Source organism: Oenanthe melanoleuca, chromosome 22 (genome assembly GCF_029582105.1).
Source record: "Oenanthe melanoleuca isolate GR-GAL-2019-014 chromosome 22, OMel1.0, whole genome shotgun sequence".
NCBI lineage: Eukaryota > Metazoa > Chordata > Aves > Passeriformes > Muscicapidae > Oenanthe > Oenanthe melanoleuca.
This window is the reverse complement of record NC_079355.1, coordinates 567,347-592,669: the sequence shown is the minus strand read 5'-3', so window position 1 is coordinate 592,669 and position 25,323 is coordinate 567,347. Positions and strand designations below refer to the sequence as shown.

General features: G+C 53.1%; 2 protein-coding genes across 3 annotated transcripts in view; one reads left to right on the top strand and one right to left on the bottom strand.

The window, feature by feature from the left end:
- Positions 1-17,906, top strand: part of ANTXR1 (ANTXR cell adhesion molecule 1) — a 69,503-nt gene extending 51,597 nt beyond the window's left edge. The window contains 5 exon segments of the mRNA XM_056508545.1: positions 2,595-2,690; positions 3,047-3,214; positions 9,091-9,171; positions 17,448-17,571; positions 17,574-17,906. Of these exon segments, the coding sequence (XP_056364520.1) occupies positions 2,595-2,690; positions 3,047-3,214; positions 9,091-9,171; positions 17,448-17,571; positions 17,574-17,683 (579 nt within the window). The 3' untranslated portion in view covers positions 17,684-17,906.
- Positions 17,907-23,608: 5,702 nt separating this feature from the next.
- The window catches only part of GFPT1 (glutamine--fructose-6-phosphate transaminase 1), a 30,642-nt gene continuing 28,927 nt past the window's right edge, over positions 23,609-25,323 (bottom strand). For both annotated transcript variants that reach the window (XM_056508541.1, XM_056508544.1), the window contains one exon: positions 23,609-24,006. In XM_056508541.1, coding sequence (XP_056364516.1) covers positions 23,977-24,006 — 30 coding nt within the window. In that variant the 3' untranslated portion in view covers positions 23,609-23,976. The remainder of the gene's footprint in view (positions 24,007-25,323) is intronic.

Below are 25,323 nucleotides of genomic sequence, written 5' to 3'. Positions count from 1 at the left end.
ACACAGATCTTTGTTTTCTGCAATCCAGCACTTATGAGTCTGGATCCCTGACTGTGAAATGCAGCTCTGTCCTGCTTCTTCTTCTTTGTTACAAGAAACTCTAGCTCCATCTAAAGCAGACTTTGGGGGTGGAAAGCTGCCAGGTTCTGTACAGCCAATTTCCAGCATCCTTAGATGCACTTGGACCTTGCAGGGCTGTTTTTGGTGCTGCAGCTGGCTCAGAGCTGGAGCTGCCAGGTGCCATGGGCAGGGAAATGCAGGTGAAGCAGGCAGGGAGTGGGAACCCACCCCTGGCACAAACTGGGCTGTGGGTCTGGGCTTTGGGTGCCTCTCCCTCCCTTGTCCTGCTGCTCCCTGCCCTGAGCCCCACTTTCAGTGGGTAGGACATCACTGGTGGGGGCTTCTTGCTTGTGTTGCAAAACCTCCCCTGCCCTTCCCCACATGTAAACAGGCTCATTCTGCAGAAAACTTGTGACTCCTTTGTTTTCAAGTGTCCCTGCTGCCTCCCTGTGCGTGTGCTGTTGTCCTGGACTTGCAGGGCTTTTGAGGGCTTGTGGGGAAAATTTCCTAAACCTTGGTATTTCCTGTTGTGAGAAGTCCAGTCTGTGCTGAGCTGAAGAGAGAGAAAGAGAATTGCTGAAGGAAAATATTTAGATGGCTTCGCTTCCACTTTTTTTTTTTTTTTTTTTTTTTTTTAATAAAAAACGAAAAAAAAAAAAAAAAAGAAGTCCTGATGGAAAACTTCATGCAGAGATATTGAGTTCTTGGGTTGCAGCAGAGCTCAGCAGCTCTGCCCAGGGCCAGGGAGGGAGGTCAGCTCTGAGGAGAAGAACCTGGTAGTTGTGACCAATTGTTCACCCTTCCCTCGGGCCAGGGCATGTTTTACAGCCCAGTTTCTGTGTGTTTTGATAAACTGAAATGCTTTTGGTTGCCGTGAAAACCAGAGTTCTTCTTGGATTTTTTATTTTTTCCACACCCAGTTTTTCAGTTTTCCTGATGGGGAGTTTCAATTTCAAAGTATTTTTGGCTTTTCCAGTTTTGGAAAGCTCCTAAGTTTTGGAGTTTAGCCAAATCCCTGTGAAAAATTAAAGAAAGAAGAAGAAAAAAGAGAGAGGGACCATTTTTCTTTTCTCTCTGCATTTTTCACAGGAAATACTTCACGTTTTTGATGAACTCTGCTTTTCTGCTTTGCCAGTTCACAGCCTGAACTGTAGAAATTAAAGGGGAAGGCACTGTATGAGCTCCCTGTACACTCTGACCTTACAAAGTGCAGAGAATTTAAAATACCTTGAATTTCACTACAGCTTTAGCAGCCTCGTTTTAAATAACCTGAAGGGAATTTTCTTGATCTGTTAATTCACCCCAGTCTGTCTCCAGGAGGTGCAGCTCTGTGGCTGGGGATGCTGAATTTAAAGCTCATTTTTCACCCAGGGCCTGGCTCTGTCTGGCACAAGCCACAGGGCTCCCTGAGGCCACGTGGACTTCCCTGGGCAGCTGCCCCAGGTTCATTCCAGGAGTTAATTCCATTCCTGGGATTTCTCCACCAGGCTTTCCCATCCTGTTCCTCTGGGCCAGCTCCTCCCAACAAACCTGGCCTTTCCCACCAGGGTTGTTTGCAAAGGTACCCCGAGTTTGCCATCACTCAGGAGAGAATTCACTGCATTTACTCCTTTTCTCACTCTCTCCCTGCCCCCTGTGAGAGTTCACAGGGATTTACCTGGCCCTGGAGGGTCCCTGCAGCACAGGGAGCCAGAGCAGCAGCTGCCTCTGCCCAGCCCCAGCTGAAGGGAATGAAAAATCCCAAAATCTCCTTCTTGCAGGAGCTGGACTGTGCCTTTCAAGCGCTGGTGTTTCTATCAGGAAACCTTGTCCTTTCAGGAGTGTTATGAGAAACAAAAGTCTCAATATTCAGCAAAATTTAGATTGCTTTATCTTATACAGACAGAGCAAAGCAGCTCTGGGGATACATGGGGAGCACTGCCCACTCCGTGCTCCATCAAACCTTGGTTTGCAGCTTCTTTTATAGTCTGGTTTTCTGTCATAATCAATAATTGTTATATTTTTGCTGTCATAATTCTGCCAGGTCAGCAGTGGTGGTCTGTGGGATCACTGGACAACGTGAGTCTCTAGACAATTTGCCAAGCCCCATAGATAACCATCTGCTCTTGGTAGATAAGGAATGGCAGAAATCAGAAAGTCTGGTCTCAGGGACAGGCTGCAATTGATCACACAAAGGCAGGAAACCTGATTTTGCAGAATCTGCTGGGCTGTGTGAAAACCTTGTTTTGCAAGCTGTCAGTAGATACAACTTATTTAGAAAACGTAATATTCATAACAGGGGGATTTCAAACAAAATGGTGCAATCATATATTTTCCTTTCTTTAGTGTCATGCTTCATTTCAGACCCAAGTATTCTGGTTTATACAAACCCCAATAGTTTTATGATTAACACGAATCTTTTTATCAATTATCACACGAGGGCACATCCTCAGAATTAACCAGGCAGGGAGCAGAGCCCTGCAGGCCCCAGGACAGGACAGTGCTCACTCCTGGCTGCTCACTGCTGCTGACAGTGCCCTGCTGCTGCTCTGCAGGAGGAAGATGATGACGGGCTGCCAAAGAAGAAGTGGCCGACAGTCGACGCCTCATACTACGGAGGGCGCGGCGTGGGCGGCATCAAGCGCATGGAGGTGAGAGATCCCCTGCTCCCCTTGCTGGGCCAGGGACAGCCACCACCTGCTGCAGGCTCCCGTGGTGCAGCTGAGCCCAGATCCTGCTTGTGTGGGGGTATCTGAGAACCAAACACAGATTTCTGAACTCTGGGATACGGGGCAGCACTGCCACACAAATTACGAGGAGATGGTTTTAGTTTTTCTGAAAAGCTTTCCCACTCCCACATTTCTCATATACCACCACGAAGGACAAGTGCAAAATCTGGGCTACAGGCTGTGCATTGCCCTTCAGCTGGGACCTGGCTGCTGGGAGGGCACAGGCAGGGCTCAGAGGGTGTGGCTGCAGGGGTGGCACAGCCTGACCCTCCCTGCAGGTGCGCTGGGGAGAGAAGGGCTCCACCGAGGAAGGAGCCAAGCTGGAGAAGGCCAAGAACGCCAGGGTGAAGATGCCAGAGCAGGAATACGAGTTCCCTGAGCCCAGGAACCTCGGGAGCAGCATGAGGCAGCCCTCGTCCCCTCGGAAGTGGTACTCGCCCATCAAGGTGAGCCCAGCCCTGCCAGGTGTGCAGGACATCCTGCTGGGGGATGTGTCACACCCAGGGGTGTCCCCAGAGCCATGGTCTGCCCCAGGTGTGCAGGACATCCTGCTGGGGGATGTGTCACACCCAGGGGTGTCCCAGAGCCCTGCCAGGTGTGCAGAACATCCTGCTGGGGGATGTGTCACACCCAAGGGTGTCCCCAGAGCCCTGCCAGGTGTGCAGGACATCCTGCTGGGGGATGTGTCACACCCAGGGGTGTCCCCAGAGCCCTGCCAGGTGTGCAGGTGTGCAGGACATCCTGCTGGGGAATGTGTCACACCCAAGGGTGTCCCAGAGCCCTGCCAGGTGTGCAGGTGTGTAGGACATCCTGCTGGGGGATGTGTCACACCCAAAGGTGACACCTGTCCCCAGAGCCCTGCCAGGTGTGCAGGACATCCTGCTGGGGGATGTGTCACACCCAGGGGTGTCCCCAGAGCCATGGTCTGCCCCAGGTGTGCAGGACATCCTGCTGGGGGATGTCTCACACCCAAAGGTGACACCTGTCCCCAGAGCCCTGCCCCAGGTGTGGCTGTGCCCAAGGGAGCCCCTGAGCAGGTGCCTGGGGAAGGAGCTCGTGGGGCACTGGGAGTTTCTCACCTGCTTGCTCAGGTTTGGGAGCTGGGAAATGAGAATTGGCCTCTCTGAAGGAGGGCAGAGGCTTTGCTGGCCTGTTTCCCTCCTGCCCAGCATCCCCAGTGGGGTCAGACAAGATGTCCCACCCTGCAGAGCCCCGGGGCTCCCTGCTCTGCCTCTGGCTCCTCACCTGCCCCAGGTGGGACCCCAGGAGCTGGGGCAGCCCCGAGCCTGGGCTCTCCTGTGCCTGACCCTGCAGCTGGTTCAGACCAGGCTGGCAATGGCAGTGATGCTCAGGGAGCCCAGCTGGATTCTGGAGTTCTGGAAATGGGAGCTCCCCTGAAAATTTGGTGCAGCATCTTCTCTCTTTCCCCCCTGCAAGATCACCATCCCATAAACAGAGCCTGGGTATTTGCAGTCATGTTTAATGACTTCAGCAAGTGTCTGTGAGGGTTCTTCACTGCCACATGGGATGGGGGGAGGCAGCAGCCCCAGCTCAGAGTGGGGAATGAAGGGCACCCCAAATCCAGCTCAGAAAGTGCAGCACACCCCAAATCCCAGCTCAGGGTGGGGAATGCAGCATACCCCAAATCCCAGCTCAGGGTGAGGAGTGCAGCACACCCAAACCCAGCTCAGAAAGTGCAGCACACCCCAAATCCCAGCTCTGAGAAAGGAGTGCAGCAGCACACCCCAAATCCCAGCTCTGAGAAAGGAGTGCAGCAGCACACCCCAAATCCCAGCTCTGAGAAGGGAGTGCAGCAGCACACCCCAATGCCACATTTCTACCCCGTGCTCCTGAAGGAGCTCTGCTGTCACTTTGCATCAGGGCACTTGGAAAACACTCCAGGCCCACCTGGGAGGTTCTCCTTGCTCCTGGAAATGACCTCACCCAGCCAGGACACAGCACAGTCGGTTCCTGCAGCTGAGCTGACAGAAACTCTGGTTTTAGGAGAAAGCCCCAGAGAGCTGCTCTGGCAGCTGGGTGCAGCCACCTGAGCTCATTCCTTGAGAGCTGGGTCCTTTCCCACAGAAGATCCTGCTGAGTTCCTCCCCTTCCCCAGCTGATGCTGTTGGATCACAGCCCCAGGAGACTTGCAGGGAATTTTCAGGATTTATTCTGCATGATGGGAATCAGCTCTGAAAGGAGGAGTCAGGTTTGTTGCAGATCTGTGTCCAGGATGGAAATTCTCCAAAGTTCAGGACAGGCTTGGAGAGAGGATTCAATGCATGTGGGGCTGAGGTTCAGTTCTGACAATAAGAATTCAGTTATAAGGGCGCCTACAAATGTTAGCAGCATCTCAGGGGTGATATTCTTAATTCCTTTAGAAATGTCTCTCTTATCTACCATTCCAACTGTATGCAGGATGGGGACAGTTCCAGTCCAAAACACTGTGTTCAAATGCTGCCAAAACTTTGGAGTGTTCCACATCTGGATAGGATTTAGCAGCCTGGACAAGAATTTACCTAATTATTAATTGCCACCACACCCCTTACTGAGCTGCACCCAAAAAGTGGATGGAGACAGGATCACTGTCTCCAGCACTTTCCTCATGGACAATCATCAGCACTCAGCAAACCCAGGGAGGATCATTCCTGTGGAGCAGAGCCCTGCTCTTGCTCTCCCTGGGCAGCAAGGAATGAACAGAACTGGCCAAATCCATCTGCAGTGCTGGCAGGAAGCTGTGCCCTGGAGGTGTGAGCACACAAGAGGGATTGGCAGGGAAGGGCTGGGCTGGACCCTCTGCCAGGGCAGCACTGGCTGGGGTCCATCCTGCTTGTCCAGTCTGGAGTTTAAAATAACAGAGAGGCTCCCACCACTCCCTGGGGGGAGCCTCAGGAAATGTCTCTGATAGTCTCCTTGAGTTTCCCTCATGCCCAAGTGTGCTGTGGATAAAGCAGATGTTAAATTTCACCCCCTCCAGTGCTGGCTGAAGGAGCTTTGGGGAGCAGATGAACATGGTGTAACAGGCTGCTTTAAAAACCATGGCTAAAGGAGAAGGACAGGGAATTAAACTTCAGAAACAGTGAAACCAAGGGTGCTTGAGCCTGGTAAAGAGGCAGGAAATTCACATTTTAGGACCAGTCTTCTTGCAGGTCACAGGCCTCCTCCACACTGCACAAGTACCAGCCCCTACTTAGAATGTTCTGCCTTTTATGATGGAATTCTTCTTCCCTCTGATTTTCAGTCTTCCCTGAGTCAAGTCTATAAGTAGGTAGACAGCTGAGGGTGGATAGATTGCTTTTTTTCAAATGCTCCAGAGATTTATTTGCTACCAAATGTGACCACTGACACTTAACAGATTGGAGTTATTATTGTTGTTATTCTGATTTGCTGCTGTTCCTTCTTAGCACGGTGCCAACTGGATTATCCTGCTTTTAAAATGTCATTTCATCTGTCTGAAAAGCCAGTGCAGATAATCCAAGGGGAATGACAAATCTGAAAACTTCTTAAGAACTCTCCAAGCCCTCAGTTTGTCTGACAGGGAGGGGTAGCACAGAATGGAGGGGGAAGTGGATCAGAGGCACAGAGTGGTGAAGGTTGGCAGAGCTCTGCAGGGTCCATCCATGTTCACCATCAAACACAGCCCTGGGTGCCAGCTGCACTTCTCTGAGACGTGTGTGTGGAACAGAGGCAGTGTGCATCCTGGACAGCTGCAGGAGTGGCAGGAAAGGGGCTCACCACTGCCCTGGCAGCCTGGGCCAGCCCTTCCAACCCTGGCAGGAGATTCTTCCACCACCCAAACTAAACCCAGGCCATTTCCTCTCATGCTGTCACTTGTTACCTGCAGCAGGAGATGCCCCAGCCTGAGGCTGAAGCAGCAGTGGTGAATCCTCAGGTGAACCCACGTGGAGGGATCCCAGCACTGCCTGGGCCACCTGTCCTGTGTCCCAGCCTCTGTCCTCCTGTCCCCTCTCACAGCCCCAGAGTGCCCCTGCCCCACAGCAGCAGCTCCAGGAGCCCTGAGGGACCCAGGCTCAGTGCAGTGCTGAATGAGCTGTGAATTCAGAGGAAATTCCATGGCTGGAGCTGTGCACTCCTTCATTTGTCATCTGCCCCGACTGCTTCTTCTCTCTGGCTTCACATCCAGTAGGACTCAAGGCTTTATTTGCCTTCAGACCTTTCTGGTTTTTTATCTCCAAGTGACCTCGTGCTCCAGCTGGGTTCCAGACATGAGGCAGGGCCCATCCATGGAGGGTTTCTGCTTCCAAGGGAAAGCTTTGCCATTTCCCTCCTCCCACCATCATCCTTTCCATGATGCACACTCCCTCTCTTCCACACACATGTCCCAGAGGCTCCCAAAGATGGAGCTCTTGGCTTTTCCCAAGAAACCATGGTAGGCTCTTGGAAATTAGGATTGCAGAGTAAAAAGGATTTTTTTCTTTTTTTTTTTTTTTGTTCCATGGAAAGTTGTCACTTTGCCTCTGCTTTCCTAAAGGAGAAATGGAAGAAAAAGGTGCTTATTTCTTAAAGCTGTCAGAGTGGAGAGGAGATCAAGAGCTTCAACCAGCTCTGCTGCAGAGGAAGGATGGAGTGGAATGGAAGGGATGGTTTCCTTCAGCTCTGAGGGATCCTGCTGTCCAAAGTCAGAAGAATCTGACAGAGAAGTTTCTTGCTTCTTCCTTTGAGAATCCCAGAGTTTCCTGGCTCTCACCTCTGGAAGTCTTTTCCCAATATCCTGTGGAAACAAGTTCCCTGCAGTCACTTTGTGTCTGCCCCAGCCATGCAGTCCCTGCAGCTCCCAAACAAGCTCTGAACAGGCAGGAATAGAGATCCCAGAGGGGATCATGGCCCATGGCTGAGCAGCCCAAGCCACTGACTGGTGAGGATCTCACTCTTCCCCACATCTCTGCAGCATCCAGCTCACATTTCCTTTTGCTCCTCCTGTCCCTCAGGACATTTCTGCTCTCACAGGAGTTTTGTCGTCCTTATTTCCAGGAAAGGGTGGCCAGGCAGGAGTTCCTGGATCCAGTCATGAGCTGTTCTTTGGGTTTGATGCTCTTCCCTGCAGAAAACAGTTTTGTAGCAGGAGATAACTTTATACATTCTCAGAGTGGCTCATCTCAGCAGGGACAGAAAAGTTTGCTAGCAGGGATGGTGCTTGGGGTTCCTGCTCTAATGTCACAGAGCACTCTAAAGTTCTAATGCTCTAATGTCACTCAGAGCATTTGGAACATGATCATGGCAACATTAAATACTGCCTGCTGTAGACAATACAATAGACAGAAATTCTATCCTCCACAAAACAGAAATTCCTGCAAATCTCGGGGTACTGAGTTCTTCACAGACCGAGGATTAAATTAAATGAATGTGAAGAGAGTTGGATCAGATAATGTTGCTTTGTGACCTGTCTGTGGCCTTGCACTGGGGCAGCCAAGGTGTGCAAACCCTCCTGCAGCTGTCCCAGGGGCTGATTTTGGGAAGGAAACCCTGCTGGAGTGGGGCAGAGCAGGAATCCTTCAGCAGCAGGTGATCTGGTGAATATTTCTGCATTGCAGAGCCCTGGGCTGCTCCTCCTGGCCTCCTTCAGCTCTTCTGGGGAGCAGCCTGAGGCTTGGGATGAAAGCTTGGGCTGCACTGCAGGGAATGCAGGGGGTCTGCCCAGACATCAGCCAGACCCTGGCTGCAGGAGCTCTCAGCACACCGGGGTTGGAGCAGAGCTCTGTGCCCATGGAGTGGGCTGGGAGCCACTGGGGAGGGACTGGGGAGGGACTGGGGAGGGGACCTGGGAAGGGGACCTGGCCATCACACCTGGGAGCTCACCTGGGGAGGTGACCTGGGAAGAGGACCTGGGGAGGGAACCTGGCCATCACACCTGCCTGGGGCTCAGCTCCCCTGGCTCTGCACAGACACAGGTTTCACTCAGCTCCCCTGGCTCTGCACAGACACAGGTTTCACTCAGCTCTCCCCAGCAGTTTGTTTTCAGCCAGGAGTGAGATTTGTTTCTCACGTGTTGCAGTGGTCAGAGGCTGGGGAGGAGCTGCCCAGGAGGTGCAGAGCTGGGGAAGGCTCTGCAGGAGTTCAGTGCTCACTGTCTGCACTGATTTAAGGTTTTGCTGGTGTGATGCCTGGAGCTGAGGAGGTGTGAGTGTGTCCCTGAGGTGTCTGAGTCACACATTACCTTTGGAAAGCCAGGCACGCTCTTACCTGCTCTCCCTTGGCCCTGCAGCGAGCTCACAGGAGTGTCAGTGAGAGAAAACACTGACCTGCAGCATCTCCTGCAGGCACTGGGGCCCCAGCATCACCAGAGCTGTCTCTGTCCTTGCAGGGGAAGCTGGATGCCCTCTGGGTGCTGCTGAGGAAGGGATACGACCGCGTGTCCGTGATGCGTCCCCAGCCAGGAGACAAGGTACCAGCACTCCACACCCCCTGCCCCGGGGCTGGGGCCAGCCACTCCTGACAGCTCAGGAGCAAATTTCAGCCACATCTGGCAGCTTTGCTTGTGGGGTTTGGCTGCTGTGGTTTCAGGCTGAGCTGTGCAGGGGCAGGGACCCCTGGGGGAGCCCTGGGAGCACAGAGCTGCTCTGCACCAGGGGCAGGAGGGAACCTCAGGGAGAGGAGGGGATATTCCTGCATGGATGGTCAGGGATAGTCCTGGGTGGATGGTCAGGGATAGTCCTGGGTGGATGGTCAGGGATATTCCTGGGTGGATAGTCAGGGATATTCCTGCATGGATGGTCAGGGATATTCCTGCATGGATAGTCAGGGATATTCCTGGGTGGATGGTCAGGGATATTCCTGCATGGATAGTCAGGGATATTCCTGGGTGGATAGTCAGGGATATTCCTGGGTGGATGGTCAGGGATATTCCTGGGTGGATGGTCAGGGATATTCCTGGGTGGATGGTCAGGGATATTCCTGGGTGGATGGTCAGGGATATTCCTGGATGAATGGTCAGGGATATTCCTGCATGGATGGTCAGGGATAGTCCTGGGTGGATGGTCAGGGATAGTCCTGGATGGATGGTCAGGGATATTCCTGCATGGATGGTCAGGGATATTCCTGGGTGGATGGTCAGGGATAGTCCTGGGTGGATGGTCAGGGATAGTCCTGCATGGATAGTCAGGGATATTCCTGGGTGGATGGTCAGGAATATTCCTGCATGGATGGTCAGGGAATATTCCTGCATGGATGGTCAGGGATAGTCCTGGATGGATGGTCAGGGATATTCCTGGGTGGATGGTCAGGGATAGTCCTGCATGTTCTGACAGGACCCAAGGGAGCAGCTGGGGCTGTGTCAGGGGTGGGTCAGGTTGGGTATCAGGATATTCTGTGATCCTGTGATTTTTCCTTCACTGAATTCCCCTCGTGGTGGAAAATGTCAGATTTATGTCTTCTGCAGTCAGTCACACACCCCTGACATGAATCAACAAAGAGCTTGGAGTTGTTTCAGGAATATATTTGTCCCAAAGTGTTAGTAACTGCAGCACTGTGAAGGCTTCAAGAAACTCAACTGCACAGGAAAAATGTAATTTTCTGCTAGAGAATCACAGGCCTGTGGCATTTGGTTCCTTGTGAGCATTTTTACTGAATACAGGACCTCTTTGTGAATTGAAAGGTTTAATATTTTATTCCTTCCCAGGGAAGATTTGCTAAAATGGCTTCACTGATTCTGATTTTTGGGAGAAAAATTGGGAATGCACCCAGGCTTAGAGCTGCTAAAATACCTGTTCCCCTCAGGTGACTCCTTTGTTTGGGCACTCACTGTTCTCAGCTTGGATTTGCCTGTGCTCCTGGGGTGACCTCACTGGGAGTTTTGTCACTGCTGTGGGGACAAACACAAACCTTGGATCCTCCAACACACCAATACTCACAGAGGCCAAACACTCAAGCTGATGTTTTGTTGGCACAGAGGAAAATCTTGCAGAAGAACCTGGAAGTGCCCAGCCAAAGGAGTGACCTGAAGAGGAGCAGAGCTGCAGGGGATGGAACAAACAGCTCTGGGTTACCCAGGAGCAGAGCAGCAGCTGCTCAGTGCCAGCAGGGCTGAGGGAGCAGGGCTGAGCAGAGATCCCAGCAGAGAAACTGGAACCTTCTCAGGCTGCAGAAACACTGAAACCCTCACAGGCAACCAGTGTGAGGGGTCTGCACACCTCTGACAATCTGATATTCCTGAGAGCTGCAGGGAGCAGCTGCTCTGACAGCAGTCTGCCTCCTGCTTCCTCCTCCTGTCCTGGAGAAAGGGAAGCAGATTTCAGACCCAGTGCTGGGCTCCTTAGTTTGCCCACTGATCAAGATAAAAAGTGAAGCCAGATGAAAAATAACTGGAAGGCATCTCTGTTTGCTTTGGAGCTGGGAAGGAGCTGGGCTGAGTGCCAGGGTGACATCACTCTCACACAGGAGCAATCCTGCACTCAGTGACTTTATCCCCCCAGCACTCCAGCTGAGCTGTCCAGAAGATCCCTTGCATGGAAAGAGGCAAGGGTTCCACCTGGAGCCTGAGCTGAGGAATTGCTGAGGTCCCTGGGGCTGGAGGGGAGAGCAGCCCTGCCCAGGGTCCACTGGGGTGGGACAGGCACAGGACCTGGGGCTGGGCATCCCTGCCCTGCTCCTGTGCCCTCCAACTGCCAGGAAAATATCCACAAATCCACAGGTTTGTGTCTGAAAAGGAGACTGAGGAGTCCTCTTTGCTTTATTGGAATAAAGGGAGAGGCCATGGGCATTCCCCTGGGGTCTCTCCAAGTTTTGGAGGATGCATCCTCCTTTTTATCCCAATTTCCCACCACATTTCCCTCTCCCCATTGCTGAGGTACCTGAGAGGCACAGAATTCCCAAACACCTGATACCTGAGATTCCCCTCTAATGCACAACCCTCCCTTTTCATTTTTAATTCTTACAGAATTCATAGTTTTTCCCCATTGCTGCTTTCATCTTCCAATATCCAGTTTCATTATCAGCAAACCTGCAGTTTGTTTGTAAAGGCAAATCTCTTTTGCCATTCATCAATCAGTGGAATCCAATTTGTTTCTTTTATCTCAGTGCTGGTTTGATCTCCCAGCAGACCCCCAGCTGGTTTGTAAAGACAAATCCTCATTGCTCCCACAGCAGGACAAGGCAGGGAGCAATCCTTGCTCTGGGGTGCTGGAGGCTTTAACAACTCCTCCCTAGCCCAGAGCAGGAGGAAGATCCAGGGATGCTCAGGACCTGTTTTGAGGTACATCCAGAGATGATGAAATTCTGGTTTTCTGGAGTCAGACCTGGGGCAGGGGTCTGAGGTTACCAGCAGACACAGATGGTTCCAATAAGGAGGGAAGTGAGATCACCTGGGATTCCTGTGGTCTTCTCACATTTTCAAGAGACTAGGTTTGCATTCTTGTCAGCATTAATGAGGTTATTTTTATATTGGAATCATCACCAGAGAGAGTGATGTAAATATATTTAGATTTTTTAGAGAACTTTATCACTTTTATAATGGAATACAGGAACCCTTAATTGTGCAAATTGCTCACAGGACCCAAACAACTCCTGTTTCTCTGAAGTGCCTCTTGCACTTCCTTGATAAATGTTGTTCTGTCAGGAATTCATGAGATTATCAAAATGTGTTTCAAGCTCAGACTTGGCCAGGAACTCTTCAATCAGGGAGCAAACTGTGTTTTAATTTGTTATTGCACTGATTGCATTTTCATTTTGTGCTTGCATAGGTGAATATAGATACAGAAGGTGTAAAGAGAGGAAAGGTGTAACAAAGCCATGTGTTATCATGTGTAAAGATGTGTCCTACCCAAATTAATGAGCGTTCAGGGAAAAGAGGTGATTTTTTGGAAGTTTTACTGGTGTGCCCACAGTAAAATTTCCTTCTCTGTCCTTTCTTGTTTCTTTGAATAACCTTTAATCAGAGAGGCTCTGCACCACCTGAGCAATCTGGATGTCTCTATTTCTGGCAAATTCAAACCCTTAGAAACCAAATCTCCTTTCCTTCACTTTCCCTGTCTGCTGGAGGATGCTGTGTAAAGATCAGTCTGGGAAATGCCTCCCTGTCTCTCACTTCCCACACAGTGCTGAAAGGCACTAAAGGAAATTAAACCTGAAGAGCTCAAGGACTGGGACAGTGCTCCCACACTGGGGGTGTGTTCCTGTGCTCCAGGTGCCAGCTCAAAGCAAACCCACCTGCCCAGGTGTAAATCCCACCAGGAATCCAGCCTTGAGCACATGGGCAGCTCCAGGGAGAGCCACTGTGGTGCTACTAATCCACCTGAGCTCTGAACAGGGATCTGAGACACCAGCTGGAATATTCTGTTAATGTAGTTCAAATCCTCCCCTAACCACAAGGAACACTTTTTCTTGCTAGCTCGTTTTCCCATGCACAGCTCCCATGCAGCATCCAAAGAGGAAATTAGGAGGAAATTCCTCCCTGTGAGGTTGGGGAGGGCTGGGATGGGATTCCCAGGGAAGCTGTGGCAGTGCCCCAGGCCAGGCTGGATGGGCTGGGAGCACTGGGACAGTGGAGCTGTCCCTGCCAGGGCAGGGGGCACTGGGGGGGCTCTGAGATCTTTGTAACCCATCCCATGGCTCTGTGAAGAGAGTCTGTGAAACCATGGGATGTGTTTTGGTATTGAGTGCCACAGTGAAGGAGATGTGTGTGGATGGAGGAACATCACAAAGCACACATCAAAACCTGCCATCCTGGAAAAGCCCCTGCCTCATTTTGAATTAGGAGCCTGTTGTAGAGACAAAGAAATTTGGATGTAAGGAAACTGTCTGATTTCAAACCTCCTGAAACAAAGAGCCAGAAACAGGAGATAGGATTTCAAACCCCCTGGTTTAAACACAGACACTGTCCCTTCTCAGAGCTGGGAGCAAAACCAGCTGTGCAGCCCCTGGGCTCCTTCCATGTGTCCCTGGGAGGATTCTTGTCCCTGCACGCCCAGAGCCCCCCAGGCACCACGAGGGAGCTGCTTTAACCCATCCTTAGGTCCCAGCTCACAGATTTCTCCTGACAGGCAGCAGAGCCTGAGAACAAAACCATAACCTTTCCACACATTCTGCTGCAGTGTGCTTTTCCATGAACAGCCATGGAAAAGTTAACCTAAACATGAGCTCTTTTTCCTGGAACTCACAGCTGCAAAGCCAAAAGCCTGGGCTCTGCTCCTGCAGAGTGCTCAGGGCTGGCCTGGAGCTCCTGAGGACTCCTGAGGGGTCCAGTCAGACCTGATCCAGGGCAGGATTTATCCCAGACAGAATTAAAAGTTATGCCTTTAATACTGATGTCAGAAACCAAGGCAAAGCCAGCACCAGGGACTGTGGGGATGGGAATTATTCCTCACCAAACACTGTGGGAATTATTCTTCATCAAATACTGTGGGAATTATTCCTCACCAAACACTGTAGGAATTATTCCTCACCAAATGCTGTAGGAATTATTCCTCACCAAACACTGTAGGAATTATTCCTCACCAAACACTGTAGGAATTGTTCCTCATCAAATACTGTGGGAATTATTCCTCACCAAAACCTCTGAGAATTATTCCTTACCAAACATGGTGAGAATTATTCCTTACCAAACATTGTGAGAATTATTCCTCACCAAACACTGTGAGAATTATTCCATAAAAAACACTGTGGGAATTCTCCCTCACCAAAACCTGTGGGAATTATTCCTGGGCCTTCTTTGCATTTGTGCCCAGGGCAGCACTTACAGATTTTCTGTCCCCCAGTGCAAGGCAGCAGTGATTGTTCCCTGGGTGTCCCCTTGCACTCAGTCTGACAGGAGCTGTTGGCTCCCCCATCTCCTCCAAGGCCGTGCAGCTGCCAAAGCCCACCCAGCCCATCTGGGCTGAAAACCCTGGCACAAACCCTGGCACAAACCCTGGCACAAACCCTGGCACAAACCCTGGCACTCTGCCCCATCTGCTGGCACACAGCAACAGCCTGGCCCTGGCAGCTGCGTGCAGGAGGAGGCTGGGCTGTGATGTGCCTTCCCCTCTGCAGGGAGAAGGTGCTGCCAGCCCAGGGCAGGGAGAAGGTGCTGCCAGCCCAGCCCAGGGCACAGCAGAAAGTGCTGCCAGCCCAGCCCAGGGCAGCAGAGCTGGCTCAGGCACAGGAGGAGCTGGGGAGGAGCAGGATGAGCTAATGGAGCACACACACAGCTGATGGAGCACACACACAGCTGATGGAGCACACACAGGTGATGGGCACACACACAGGTGATGGAGCACACACACAGGTGATGGGCAAACACACAGGTGATGGAGCACACACACAGGTGATGGGCACAGACACAGGTGATGGGCACACAGGTGATGGAGCACACACACAGGTGATGGGCACACACACAGGTGATGGGCACACAGGTGATGGGCACACAGGTGATGGGCACACAGGTGATGGGCACACACACAGGTGATGGAGCACACACACAGGTGATGGGCACACACACAGGTGATGGAGCACACAGGTGATGGGCACACACACAGGTGATGGAGCACACAGGTGATGGAGCACACATACAGGTGATGGGCACACACACAGGTGATGGGCACACACACAGGTGATGGAGCACACAGGTGATGGAGCACACTGCAGCCAGGGTGGAGCACCTCTGAACTCTCATTTAGAGCAGGGCACAGCACAGGGCACGGCACAGGGCACAGCACAGGACACAGCACAGGGCACAGAGCACAGAGCACAGAACACAGCACAGGGCACAGCACAGGGCACAGCACAGAACACAGCACAGGGCACAGCACAGGACACAGGGCACAGGACACAGCACAGGACACAGGACACAGCACAGCACAGGGCACAGCACAGGGCACAGGGCACAGCACAGCACAGCACAGGGCACAGCACAGGACACAGCACAGGGCACAGGGCACAGCACAGGGCACAGCACAGGACACAGCACAGGGCACAGCACAGGGCACAGGACACAGCACAGGGCACAGCACAGGGCACAGTACAGGGCACAGGACACAGCACAGGGCACAGGGCACAGCACAGGACACAGCACAGGGCACAGCACAGGGCACAGGACACAGCACAGGGCACAGGACACAGCACAGGACACAGCACAGGACACAGGGCACTGCACAGGACACAGCACAGGACACAGGGCACAGCACAGGACACAGGGAGCTGCTGGTCCCTGCTGCTGCCCCAGCCCTGGCTGTCACACTGTGCTCCCAGGCTGTTCCTGCACACTGAGCACTCAAAGGCTTTCAGTCCTCAAGCCCTGCCCCAGCCCCAGACTCTGGGATTTCTGAGCATCCCCCTGAATGCTCTCAGGGCAGTGCTCAGTTCCATTTGGATCAGCAGCTCCATAACCTCACTGCTGGAGCATCCAGACTGAACATCTCTCCACACAAAAACAACTGCAGCTATTTGTTCTCTGGCCGAGGTTTCTGACTGCTGCTTTCTGTTCAGCTTTATTTTATCCCCAACGTACAGAAAGAAAACAAAACTGGTGCAAACAATGGTCTGAAGCAGCTCAGGCTGCGTGGCAGGAGACGTGGCACTGGACCAAGGAAAACATTCCTGTGGGGTTTTCAGAGCAGAACTGGTTAATCTCAGGTTCAGATTCCCTCCCTCAGCAGGCTGCCCCACAGTGTTTACTGGAAACCTCAGCAGAGTGCATGAAAGCAGTGCTGGAGTGGGGCTGGGGCTGGGCAGATGCTGCTCCCCTCCACAGCTGGCAGAGGAGCAGTCTGGGCATCTCTGTCCCTCCCACAGCAGCTGCCAAATCCTCCAGCACCTTCCTTGTCCTGGCCCTCCCTGGGGCCAGCAGGGAGGGGATTCAGAATGTTACCCCAAGAAATCTGCCCCAGCCCAGGGGCTCCGTGCTCCTCTGGCCTTTTTTCACCAAGAAAAACATTTACTTTGGGAGAGGAAAGAGTAAAACAGAAAATAAGCTCGTGCTCACCAATCCAAAACTAAGGAATGGATTCAGAAATCCTCTAGTGCCTTTTTGGATGATTTCATATCCAAAGGAATGAATCCATAATACAGTAATGCTGATTCTGACATTTGAGTACTTACAGTGGGATTTTTTTGCAGGTGGAACTTGTGAGAAAAAAAAAAAAAAAAAAAAAAAGAAAAGAAAAGAATAGCTCAGAGGGCAAAGGTTTTGTTTAAAACTGTACAACAAACTGTAGCTTAGCACCAGGGAGCAAGAAAAGCAGGGGGGTCTGTGGGGTCCATCCCAAGTCCTGGCATGGCCGGGGGGGCACAGGGGGTCTGTGATGTCCATCCCTGCCCTGATGGTGGCCGGGGGGGGCACAGGGGGTCTGTGATGTCCATCCCTGCCCTGATGGTGGCCGGGGGGGGCACAAGGGGTCTGTGATGTCCATCCCTGCCCTGATGGTGGCCGGGGGGGGCACAGGGGGTCTGTGATGTCCATCCCTGCCCTGATGGTGGCCGGGGGGGGCACAGGGGGTCTGTGATGTCCATCCCTGCCCTGATGGTGGCCGGGGGGGCACAGGGGGTCTGTGATGGAGGCCGGGGGGCACAGGGGGTCTGTGATGTCCATCCCAGCTGTGCTGCTGGCCGGGGGGCACAGGGGGTCTCTGATGGAGGCCGGGGGGGCACAGGGGTCTCTCACGGAGGCCGGGGGGCACAGGGGTCTCTCACGGATGGCATGTCCTGGCTGGCAGTGCCCACCCCGCTGACTCTGCTCCCGTTCCGTTCCAGGGCCGCTGCATCAACTTCACGCGGGTGAAGAGCTCGGAGACCCCCCCCAAGTACCCCCTGAACAACTCCTACCCCCCCGCGCCCCCCGCCCCCGCCCCCGCCTACAGCCCCCCCGCCCCCAGCCCCCGGCGCCCCGCGCCCCCTCCCCCTCCTCCCCGCTGCCCCCCCCGCCCCAGGCGCCCCCCCCCAGCCGGGCGCCCCCCCCGTCCCGGCCCCCCCCCCGCCCCACGGCCTGAGGGTCCCCGGGCCCGGCCCCCCGGCAGTACTGTACCCCGACCCCGCGGGTCCCCTCCCCTAACGCTTCGGCTCCGACCCCCGAGCACCAGCAGCGCCAGGAGCAGCGCCAGGAGCGGCTCCAGGGCACCCCAGCGAGGCTGTGCCAGCCTGGCACCTGTGCCACCTCTCTGTGCCACCTCCCCGTGTCACCTGTGCCACCCTGGCACCTCTTTGTGCCACCTGTGCCACCCTGACACCTGTGCCACTTCCCTGTGCCACCTCTCTGTGCCACCTCCCCGTGTCACCTGTGCCACCCTGGCACCTCTTTCTTTGTGCCACCTCTCTGTGCCACCTCCCCGTGTCACCTGTGCCACCCTGGCACCTCTCTGTGCCACCTGTGCCACCTGTGCCACCTGTGCCACCTCTCTGTGCCACCCTGACACCTGTGCCCCCTCCCCGTGCCCGGCACCGCGAGCCCAGGGCTGGCAGAGCTGTGCCGGGGAAATCCTGCACTGCCCAGGGATCCTGCCCGTGCAGAGCCCAGCCGGGGACCTGGGGACAGGGACAGGGGCACAGGGACAGGGGCACAGGGACAGGGACACAGGGACACAGGGCCAGGGCCAGCCCTCCCTGGCAGCTCTGCAGCCCCAGAACCCCCAGCCCGGGCAGGTGTGACCCTGCAGGCACTGCCAGCCCTGAGGGGTCACACCCGAGGGGCTGCAGGGACCAGGGGCTGTGGGGGGTGTGGGGGGTGTTGCTTTGTGGGTGTTTGTTGGTTTGTGGGTGTTTGTTGGTTTGTGGCTGTTGGTTTGTGCTTGTAGAAAACACACACATTTTCACCAGGAACTCGGTGCAGGGAAATCCACCCCATCCCTGAGGACAGAACCGCTGATGGGAGCTCAGGGTGGACAGAGGCACAGCCAGGGGCACTTTGGGAGAGCTGTGGTCAGCAGAGAGCCTTGGCTTTGGGCTGAGGCAGTTGTGCCCATCTGGCCATCACTCTGTGGCTCTGCAGTGTCATTTAGTGCTGCTTTCCACTCCACAGACAAAGACCCTGAATGTAAACCAGAGGTTTGGTGCCTTGAGTTCCCTGGATCCAGCTTAGGCTCCTTGTTGCTGCCAGTTTGAAAAGGTTGCCACTGATGCATCCCTGGTTTTCTGTAAATTGAACTATTTCACCTTAAAAATGTTTCCACATGGAATTTTTTTATTTTTTGTTTTCCTTTCCTACACAAGTAGCAGCTGCCTCCCCAGCTCTGAGTGAGGAAGAGCCAGTGTCCCTCCTCACTCTTGCAGCATCACTTTTATCAGCAGCACTGGCTGAGGGCAGCCCCTGGCACTCAGTCTGCCCAGAAATGCACTGGCTGCATTTCTGCTGCCTCCTCCTCCCCTCCAGGGCACCCAGAGCATCTCTGCAGCCACCCTGAGCCCTGCCTGCCCCAGCAGAGCTCCCTGACTGACCCTGGGGACCAGTTCTCACAACACTGCTGCAGCTCTCCCAGCAGAGAAACCACCTTTGCAGCTGCACTTCTATCAAAAGCAAAGGGCTCTGGTCCCATTTTTTACCAGATAAAGAAATGCTTTGCCAAGAACTTTCTTCAGTGCTTTTGGAAATACCAGTTCTAGCTTTTCTAGCAAAACAAGGGGGAAAAAAAAAAAAAAAAAAAAAGAGAAAAAAAATCTGAAGGAGGGAGGAAAGAGACTCAATGGAGACTTTGAGCCCCTTTGGGCAAGGAGAGCAGGGCAGCCTTGGCAGGAGGCTCTGGGTGCCTCCCTCCCCTGTGCAGGGCCAGGTGAGCTCCCAGGTGAGAGAGGTGTCAGTGCTGAGGAGCTGGGCTGAGCCAGGCCCAGCTGGGCTCCCTTCATCCCCTGTTCTGTCTGCAGGCAGCACAGAGCAGTCCCTGAGCCAGCAATCCCTGTGCTGTTCCAGCCTGGTCCCACAGACATCCCTGTGCTGCTGTTCCCAGCCCAGCCTGGTCCCACAGACATCCCTGTGCTGTTCCAGCCTGGTCCCACAGACATCCCTGACCCAGCACATTCCCTGTGCTGTTCCCAGCCCAGCCTGGTCCCACAGACATCCCTGTGCTGTTCCCAGCCTGGTCCCACAGACATCCCTGACCCAGCACATTCCCTGTGCTGCTCCCAGCCCAGGCTGGTCCCAGGAGGGCACAGCTGGGAGGGGGGGCTCTGACACCCCCACTGGAGCTGGGCTGGGCTCCCTGAGGGACCTGGGCAGGCAAAGAGATCCAGGTCTGGTCTGGTTTAGTCTGGTTTAGTGTGGTTTGGTCTGGTCTGGTTTGGTTTGGTTTGGTTTGGTTTAGTTTGGTCTGGTCTGGTTTAGTTGGGTCTGGTCTGTCCTGGTTTAGTTTGGTTTGGTTTAGTTTGGTCTGGTCTGGTCTGGTTTAGTTTGGTTTGGTTTAGTCAGGTCTGTTCTGTTTTAGCTTGGTTTGGTTTAGTCTGGTTTAGTTTGGTCTGTCTGTTCTGGTTTCACAATGGGAGGTGTGAAAACTGGGAGTGCTGTAACACAGGACCCACATCCCCAACAGATCCTCAGCATTTCAGAAATGTTTGGGAAGGAAATTGATTTTCAACAATACAGCATTGAGAATTTTAGTTTTTTAAGTGTCAGTTAACCAGTAAGTTGGTTAATTGGTTAATTAACCAATAAATCTGTTGCTGGGGGGAAATAAAAGCAGTGTATTCTCCATGATGTTCTTGCAGATGTACATAGAAATTCTCATTCTCCCAAACTAAGGAAAAAAAACAAACCCTGTAGATTTAAAGAGGCAAAATAAAACCTTGGTCAGGCTAGAAAAACCAGGATTGTCAAATGATCCCTTTGTAATCACCCAGTTTAAGAATAAAAAACAAGCTCCAAATTTTCTGTTGTACATATTGTTGCTGCATGCTTACCATGTGTTAGATGGAAGCATTTCCTGTCCCTTGTGGATAAAAGAACATTTTTCAAGTTGTAGTAAATTATTCTAAAGCCAATGACATTTCATGGCATGTTACCGTATCAAGCTGTGCTTGTTGTATTTTTTCTTTATGGTTGTATTGCTTTTTTTTTTATATATAAATGTACAAATATTTCCTGTAGTGACGAGCACCTGTTTGACATGGCATTAATTGGGGCACTGCAGCTCCAGCCCACCCAGCCTTTGCCAAAGGGATTTTTGCACCTGGATCTGGGTGGAGCTCCTGGAAAATAAACAAAAAAAAAAACAAAACAAAAACTCTGCAGAGGATTGGCTTTGGTGACCCTTCCTGATATTAAAAATTAGAGCATGTCTGGTGGTGAATTTTGTATTTAGGAGGGAATCCCTGCCTGGGGAGGGCTGGGATGGGATTCCCAGGGAAGCTGTGGCTGCCCCAGGACCCTGGCAGTGCTGGATGGGCTGGGAGCACTGGGACAGTGGAGCTGTCCCTGCCAGGGCAGGGGGCACTGGGGGGGATTTGGGGTCCATTCCCACCAAAGTCCTTCTGGGGTTCTGAGATGTAGGACCTGCAGCAGTGGCTCCCAGAAGTACCTGACTTGCCTTCATTCCCTTTGTGCTGGACCCTCAAGATTAATTTAGGAACTTCCTGGAAGGGCACTGAGAGTGCAAACGTGGTCCTGGATTCAAAGCAGGATTCAAAACTCCCACTGACAATTAATGCCATGGAAATGAGGTGGAATTAATGGAGCAGCAGCAGGGCTGTGGTGCCCTGTGTGCTCTCTGTCCATTAACCTTTCCTAGTCCCAGCCTTTAAGCAGAGCTCATCCAGAGCAGCTGAGCTGGGCTGGTTCACACCCTTCAGGTGTCTGATGGCTTTGAACCACCAGCAGCTCCTCTCCTGCCCTTTGCTTCCTCCCCTTGCCTCTCCTTCCTTCCTTCCTTCATTCAGAACTCCTCCAGGGCTGAGCCTTTGGCAAAGGTTCAGGTTCTGGTTTTTGATTTTATTGTATTTTACTTGCCCAGTGTTACCAAGTGCTGCTGCATCAGTTCTGGGGTCACCTGGATTCTCCCTCTGCTCCCTGAAGGCATCTCCTGTCCTGTTTATTTTGGGGAGGGGATGTCTGGCTCTGAGGGCTCTGGCAGGTTTTGGGGGTGACAAACTGGGCCCTGTTCGTGGTGCTGGTGCAGGGGGGAGCAGAGCAGTCCCTGTTCTGATGCTGAATTCTGTGTTTGAGCTCAGCCAGTGCTGTGCAGTGATGTTTTACTCCCTCTGTCTGTTGCATGTGTCATTTGTTAAATCCAGTCATTACTCTTGCTGACCTTGATGTTATTATTAAAGAACTACACAAATCTCTGGTGGGCTCTGAGCAATTCCTTGTCGAGGAAATTCTCACAAACTGTTTTTTCATTATCCTGGGGAACTCAAACTTGATGGTTTTCTTCCCAGCAGCCCAGAGCACTCCTGACACAAAAGCTGTTTTCTTTGGGATGTGACAGAGCCCAGACTGTCCATTCCTCCCCAAATCTGCCATTTCATACAAACTGCCTCAGGAATTTTACCTGGGGCACCTCTAACAGGGCACAGCCACTACCAGGAGTAACCAAACTTAGCTACCCCAGCTGCTCTGGGTTTTGCTGTGGTTGTTTTGATATTCCAGAAGAAGAGCATGGAGAAATTCAGCCAAGCCAAGCTCACAGACCCAGGCTTTACCTGCCTCTGAAGGTGAGCTGGCAGCTCAGCCTAGCTGCAGCCCGGGCTCAACCTGCTTTTGTCTTGCTGTGGTTTGTTCAGACCAAGCTTGGACATGGTAAATGCAAGGAGTGTCATGGAAACTGGAGAGTTTTCCATGCTGAAAACCCACTGAAATCATTGCAGTAGCATCTGACAGTTCTTGTTTGTTTTTTTAAGCAGCCCAGCTCAGAGGGTCAAACCCTGAAGTCATCCTGACTTGTCTGCCTCTGCCTGTCCCTGTCTGGGGAGGGCTTGGGGTGCTTGGTCCAGTCTGCTCCCCCAGCCTGAGATAATCCAGCAAAAATAATCCACTTGCAAAATGAATCAGTCTGTTTTTTCATTAAAGAACCCTGTGGAGGCAAATAACCTGTCCAGGAAGGGTGGGAGGGGGAGTTGCTGTGGTTTGGGTGCTCTGAGACCCTCCTGTGCCAGCAGCTGCTCCCCAGACACAGCAAACCCCCCTTGCTGCTCCTCTGCAGGAGAATCTCCTAAGATGCTTTTTCTGGGGACTGAGGAAATTTGCATTGCCCCAGATAACACAGAGAAATGCAGTTTTAACTCCTGGCTGTGGCAGTGGGTGAACTGAGGGTACATGTGGCACCCTCAGCCATCAGAGGCAAAAAGAACCCAAGAAAAGTGTTCAGCAGTTTTGTCCTGGCTCCCTCTGGCTTTGCACGGGGTGCTGCTGCTGCTCCCTGTGGGCTGGCACAGCTGAATGATGGAGAAACCCAGGATTAATTCCTGTGAGCAGATTCCTCTAAACATCCAGATGTTCTCTGGAGCAGGCAGGGTCTCCTGGCCACCACCCCAGGTTCCTGCAGCACCAGGGGCTCCTGCTCCCCCCAGGGCCATTTTCCAGCCCAGGTTTCTTTCCCTGCTGGGTGGATTTGCCATTCCAGAGGGGTCTGTCCCTCCCTGCTGCCCCGAGGAGCAGCAGGAGCTGTGCCTGAGCCCTCTGTGCCCTGCAGGGAGGTTTTTGGAACATTTCTGGCTGCAGCAGCTTGGCTGACTCAGGCACGGGCTGAGCCAAGTTGGGACCACCCAGGCCACCAGCCCCATCCACTGGGACACATTTTTACATTCCCACAACACCAAATTAAAGAAATAAGAACCAGCCCTCAGCTGTGCCTGAAGGAGCCCAAGGGGGGAAATCTGGGCCTCAGAGCTGCCACTGAGCAGGGAAAGGGGAGCAGAGGGTGAGCTTGGCTTTGCTCCTGGAGGGAAGGAACCCTCGAGGAGGGACAAACTGGCACCTCTGAAGCAAAGCACTCCACTTCTGGCAAGTGCTCCAAACACCAAGATCATGTTTGGAGACTTTTATTGTTTAAATCCTACAAGGACAAGTCCTGCAGTGCCAAGCACAGCCAGTGGGCACAGTGGTGTCTGAGTGTGCCCAGGGTGGCTCCAGGCTTTGCTCAGTGCTCGATGCTCCCACATTGGGGTGCTGGGGGGGCCTGGGGGGGCTGGGCTGAGCCAGGGCTGCTGTGACCCTTGGGGTGTCGCCCTTGGGGTGGCATCACCTCAGTGCCAATGTCACTTTTGGGCTGGTGTCACCCTGGGCACGGTGCCACCCCGGCAGGTCTGGCTGTCCCTGCTCACCCTGGCTCCTGCTCCTGGTGGCCCTCGGGCTCTGGGCTGGTGCTCAGTCCCTGGAGGCAGCGATGCGATCGACCTGCAAAAGGGACAGAGAGCCATGAAAACAACAGCCCCGGGGCGGGGAGTGATCCACTGAACAGGGACAACATAAAAACAACAGCCCCGGGGCGGGGAGTGATCCACTGAACAGGGACACAAAAAACCAACAGCCCCGGGGCAGGGAGTGATCCACTGAACAGGGACACAAAAAACCAACAGCCCCGGGGCAGGGAGTGATCCACTGAACAGGGACACAAAAAAACAACAGCCCCAGGGCGGGGAGTGATCCACTGAACAGGGACACAAAAAAACAACAGCCCCGGGGCGGGGAGTGATCCACTGAACAGGGACACAAAAACCAGCAGCCCCTGCCTGGCCTGGCTGGGCTCCTGTGGGAGGCACTCAGAGCATTCAAGCCTCCAGGCTCTGCCTGAGCCTTCCTGAGGGAGGGGAAGGGGCTGTGCCAGGCTCAGAGGAGCAGGATGATGATGAGAACAGCCCTCCCGTGTCAGCAAGGGCTGTCACACCTTCCCTGGCTCACAGAAACCTCTCCCTCCTCCTGCTCGGGCCAGTGGGAATTCTTCCTGCCCAGCTTTGTGCAGCTCTGGATCCCCTGAGCTGGGGGTGATGGCTGGAGGGTTTTGGGTGTCCAGGGGGGTTGGGGTCACCCCCTGAGCAGGGACAGCCTGTCCTGGGGCTGGCAGGGCACAGCAGAGTTCTCATGGTCGGCAGCTGCAGGCTGGGGAAGGAGCTGCTGCAGGAAATGCAGGATCTGAGTCCCTGTGTGCCCAGAGGGGCTTCCTTGTAGAGAGGAAAAAATCACAGTTAGGAAAGGGCAGGTGACACATGAGCAGTGAAATACAGGCTGGATCTCTGGCCTGGAAACAGCCTTACTGGTCAGGAGAGGGGCAAGTTAAGCCCTGAGGTTTTCTGCTCTGTACCTCCAGCCCTTAACTTCCACAGGGGCTACCACTGTTCTCAATGGGTTTAACTGAAGACCAGTAATTCCATTTGTTTAATGTAGGGCACTTGATTTTATTCAAAGGGTGAGATACAAAAAAAGTAAGCAAAGAGACAAAAACCAAATTATAGAACACTACAGACAAAAGTAAGACACCTTCTGCATACAGCACAAACAGGAACACGGTACAGTCTGGTCCCCACAACCCAAGCTGGATATGTACAGCAGAGGCAGAGAATCTACAAGGGAGGAAACCTGGGTTTGCCACTCAAATGTCTATTTACAGAGATTGAATTGAAGGCAAAGAGTTTTCTTTCTTTCTTTTTCTTTTTTTTTTTTTTTTTTTCCAACCCAAATACTTCTGTTTCTTCTTCCTGTTTCTGGTGAGGAGGG